Source organism: Athene cunicularia (genome assembly GCF_003259725.1).
Source record: "Athene cunicularia isolate RWA chromosome 13 unlocalized genomic scaffold, athCun1 chr13_part1, whole genome shotgun sequence".
Classification (NCBI taxonomy): domain Eukaryota; kingdom Metazoa; phylum Chordata; class Aves; order Strigiformes; family Strigidae; genus Athene; species Athene cunicularia.
Window position 1 is genome coordinate 11,154,516 of NW_020799117.1, and position 4,883 is coordinate 11,159,398.

The 4,883-nt window shown below is 41.8% G+C and overlaps 2 protein-coding genes across 2 annotated transcripts in view; both read right to left on the minus strand.

Annotated features, from left to right (window-relative positions):
* Positions 1–278, minus strand: part of ATP6V0E1 (ATPase H+ transporting V0 subunit e1) — a 10,812-nt gene extending 10,534 nt beyond the window's left edge. The window contains exon 1 of the mRNA XM_026858537.1: positions 271–278. Coding sequence (XP_026714338.1) covers positions 271–278 — 8 coding nt within the window. The remainder of the gene's footprint in view (positions 1–270) is intronic.
* Positions 279–1,060: 782 nt separating this feature from the next.
* RPL26L1 (ribosomal protein L26 like 1) lies at positions 1,061–4,182 on the minus strand. Its single transcript, XM_026858356.1, has 3 exons — positions 4,010–4,182; positions 3,161–3,301; positions 1,061–1,233 (listed from the first exon to the last, which is right to left on the minus strand). The coding sequence occupies exons 1-3, from the start codon at positions 4,175–4,177 to the stop codon at positions 1,105–1,107; spliced, it is 438 nt and encodes a 145-aa protein (XP_026714157.1). The 5' UTR covers positions 4,178–4,182; the 3' UTR covers positions 1,061–1,104.
* Between the last annotated feature and the right edge of the window lie 701 nt (positions 4,183–4,883).

A 4,883-nucleotide genomic window follows, 5' to 3' on the forward strand; every position in this document is an offset into this window, starting at 1 on the left:
GCGCCGGGGGGGCGAAGCGGCGGGACGGATGTGGGGCAAGCGGGCGACTCCGCTCGCGGTCACCTCAGCGGCGGGCCCCCGGGCAACAGTGCAAGCGAAGCCCAGGCCTTGCTCAGCGCATCCGCTCGAGGTGAAGGAAAATCTTATTAAGCAGCGTACGTGCAGGAACAGCGAGGGATCAAACCTCTGAACCTGCATGTCACTCGAAACCTGCCTTCTAAAGGAGCAGTTGTACTAATGCCTATAAATGCCACTTTCCTCGATTCTCACCCTCCCATGTTTCAGACTGCAGTCTTGTTCAGCAGGAGCTGAATTTCTTTCCTTCTGTATCAGCAATTAGAGGGCCATTCACAGAACCGGTAATTTCATTTAATTGCAGGGCTGTTTTCAACATGCAGCTGCTCTCAATTATACACGTATAAAGCAGTAAAGACCAAATTTCCTTTTACAGAAAAGTTCATCCAAAGTACTGTTACCAACAGCCCTGAAACTGCCTTCACTCCTACCCTGTTCAACCTCAGCTCTACCTCACCAGCACTGGTGGGGTAAGCACCCTGTCCTCAAGCTCCAGCATTCATGTATGACCCTAAGACATCACACAGCAAATTCAGTGCTGTTTGGCCACAACACACCTGGAGAACCTCTGAAATGTCATCCTTTACTGTCAAATACACAAAATAGTTGAAAAAGCCATCATTTAAGAGGATTACAGAGATTTGTGGCCAGAAATAGCTTATTTCAAATGTCTGATCAAATAACAAATATATACAGTTCACAAAATTAACATGTTCATTTAAAACCAAGAACATATTTAAGTGTTAAAGATCAGTGGAAAAAAAAGAAGTACAATGGTCATTAGCTGCATGTGTTCAGGACGGCACTACTCTAACATTGGTTGAAACATTTATAGGGAAAAAAAGCCTTTAAGTAAAAAAAAAAAGAGTATAAAAAGCTTTTTAAATAAGTATTTTTTACATAGTCAACATCAAAACACAAGAATATTTAAATGCTAGTCAGACACACGGCATCAAGACTTTTTAAAGGAGAAGACACAACAAGGGTTTAATTTTAGCAGTTCTTTAATGGTGTCAGATAGGAAAACATCTATTCTTGCATCTTTTCGATTGTTTCTTCCTTGTATTTGCCCTTCTCCTTGCCAACCTGTCGAGATTTTGCTTTACGCTCCAAGATCTTTTTACGATCTTTGTCCAGTTTTAGCCTAGTGATCACCACCTAGAGAAAGAACAAAGAGTTTAGTGTCTCTTCAATGTTAAAATACAGCAACCTGACAGAACTGTGGTAACACAGCACAGCCCAGGAAGATCACTGCTGACAGGCAGCACCAAATCACCCAAGTTTTATCTACACAGACTATCTAATTTGCTTTGAGTGGAACAGAAGTACCGAATTGCCTTCTGTATTTAAAAACACTGAGCTATATTAATTTTTCTGGGTACATTCAGGGATTAGAACATAAGGACAGCTTTTTCAATGCACAGCCACAACATTTGGACAAAGTGAAGAGCAGCCAAATTTCTATCCTTCTACAGAATAATTACTCTGAAGTAAATCTAATTTCCATTATGCTGCTCAAACGTGATGGCTACTGCAGCTACCTAAACCACAGCATATACAGCTGAGTCTTCTTCCCACCACCACAAAGGCAAGTAATGGATGATTATTTTAATTTTTCCATGCTATCCAATGCTTTTCCAATGCTATCCAAATTTCAGAACACTGGAAAACCATGCTTGCCACTGGCCATTATCACTGCTGTACTGTACTGTTCGGAACAGCTAATGCATCTGGCTAAACTACAGGCAACAATAAAAGTTCAGGCACCATAATGACTCATATAAAAACACTTTAAAGAACACATATGCTATTGGGCAGTTCTGTCAGGCAATTATCAAGTATTACTAACATGGACACATAAAAGGTAAATTACACTGGGCATTTGCTGCCATTTGCTTCTAACAAAGCAGCAGCAAACTGAAGCTCTGATTTTCAGCCCATAAGCAGCCTTCAGTGCTCTTTGTGCCCCCTCAAACTGGCAAAGAAATAAACGTGTTTATATTACTGAAATGAGTACTTTAAAAATACAACTGACAATCAAATCCTAACTAGAAAAAAACATAAGATTGCAGCAGGGCTGCACATTCATCCTCAGTTCCACTGTGCATTGAGGTCTCTCTTATTTTTAATTAATTCCTACCTCTTTACCTAGGAGAGGTAGAAACTGTTCATCCACCCCCTGCCAGTTTGCAACAAGCAAAACATTCTTCTGTTCCTTTTGCATTAATAACCAGAAAGCTTTTATCAAGGTCCAATTCCCAATTGCAGAAAACTTTCACAGAAATAAAGCACCAGCACAAAATTCAATTTCCTTCACTGCTGTTTACCACACAAGTGGTACGTACACTGCCTCCATCACAATGTCACCTTGTCCATCAAGTGTTATTACTGCACACAAGTCATTATGTTGTTTTGGAATAATTCTGCTCTCCCTCTGCTGAACATACCATTTAGACCAGAAAACCTGTTACAACTGGATTTCTTCCACCAACACTTCAATATGCGTGGCCACATGGCAAAGCTGAAGCCGACTAATTTCATCTGCTTCAAACCAGGTTTTGGCTAGTTGTTCTGTTTAGTTTGAAATGTTTTCCTATTATTATCTAAACAGGCTTTGCCTGGTTTTCACAAAGTTTAAATATTGTGAATTACTTCAGGCTAAAACCAGATTCAGAAGAACTTAGCTCACAATAGCCCAGAAGAACAAATCCCAATTCTGAGCATCTAAATATTTCTAACACCTCCTTAACGATTGCAAATGCCACAATAGCAAAGATAAAGGATTGCTGTGAACCATTTTGTGCTTTAAGTATTTTAGCAACACTCTAAAGTCTGTCTCTAGCAGCTTCTCTACCAAATAAGCCCTAGAAACAGGGAGGAGTTGTTGGTTTCAATTGTCACTTCTCTACTATCATGACACCATAACATTTCCTTGCTTATGCACACACACACCCCCCACCCCCAGCTGTAGTATTTTGATCCATTATTCCATGTACCATAACAAGGTTCCACGCATGCCAGCAGCAAATGCCACTTGCCAACAAGGTCTCCTCATACATTTCAGATCTCACTTCATGCACCGTACCTTGCTGGGATGGATCCCCACGTGGACAGTTGTGCCATTAGCCTTCTCACGCTGAACACGTTCAATGTAGATGACATATTTTTTTCTGTACACCTGGACCACCTTGCCGATCTGCTGTCCTTTGTAGTGTCCCCGGACCACCTAAACACAAACATAAGGAGCACATTGTCCCATACTTCAAAACAACCCCGTAATTACCAGATCTTAAGAAACACTAATTATCCCAACAGAAAGCCAGAACTGCAAGGGTTGAAATCTCAACTCTGTTCTTTGTATACGCATGCCACAAAGACATCAATTACTGGGCAATTTCAGCAATCACAAAAATGGAAAATGTAACAGATCAAAACTGTATTTGTCTTTAATTTCCCTGCAGTAAACTCCAATGAAGGAACTCTGTATCTGGATAATGGTCAACTGCAAGTTTTTCACATATCACTGCATTTTAAATAAAAAAAGGCCACTTGGATTAATTTCTAAACTGATCTTTCAAGTATCACAGGTAGCAAAGAACCTATTAAAAAAGAAATAATCTTTTGGTTTGTGCTTTATTGTTAAAAGCCTTTAATCCATCATGATAATCAACACACGTAACTAAAGAGCAGTAAAGCTGCCAACAGGCTTTTTGTTCCTTGTATTTTCCTTCTCACTAATGCAACCTCAACTCAACGGACTGACTGAGTCTGTGATTACATTACCTTCTGTTATTTCTGCAAGGCTCACAGCAAAGCTCCAGCATCAGTCTGAATTTGTCTAGCCCTTCCCTTTTGCACAGATAATATGTGAAAACCAAAACACACATAGAAGTTCTGGTGTGACAGTGTAACTTAAACCAGACAGTGCAGCTACCTGGACTTCATCATCCTTTCGAATGGGCATAGAGCGGACATTGTATTTCTGCCGCAACTCCTTGGAGAGCGGGGAGGACATTATTTTTCTTCTAATGTGAGAAGGTGCATTGAAGTGTCGTTTGCGGTTCTTGCTGCGGTCTGAGGTCACAAACGGATTAAACTTCATTTTGGCTGCATAAAGAAAAAAAGTAGTTTGAGAGATGCTTGTAACTCATACTCACTACTCTTTATCGTCTACGCACAAAAAGTATGCTATAACATAAAAAAGAAGTTTTAACTATTTTTAATTCCACTCCCAATTCATATACACTTACAAACTAGACTTTAAATAAGGCTTAAACTTCCTCCCTGATTGACAATGACCCTGTGATTGACAGATCTGCTACAGACATGCACATCAGATCATTCTTTCTATCCAAAGCTCGTAGTTCTCAGGCGTCAGGACACGTCACTGACTAGTCTTAATTCTGCACTGTAGAACGCACCGCCTTCATTTATAAAGCAAACGCGTATTCCGTACTCGCAGAGAGAAATTACACCACTTAGGTACCTCCAAAACCGCCAGACTGCCGCATATAACAGATCTAAAAACTTTTTGGCCTTCCCCAAAGCCTAACAGCTGCACTACAGGATTGCCGTCACGGCACAATCCGTGCTGGTAAAGGCGTGCCCACTCCGTGATGCTTCTGCTCAACTCCCAACTCTCAGGCACTGCGCACCGGCACCTCCTGCGCGCACCGGCCGGGCGGCGCGGCGGGCCCGGCCGCGCTGCGAGCCACGCGCTGCCTGAGGTCTATTAACCGAACCATCCCCTCCCTAAGAGCAGAGCAAAGGGGCGGGAGCCCTCTCCGCAGTCCGAGCTCCCAGCTGCG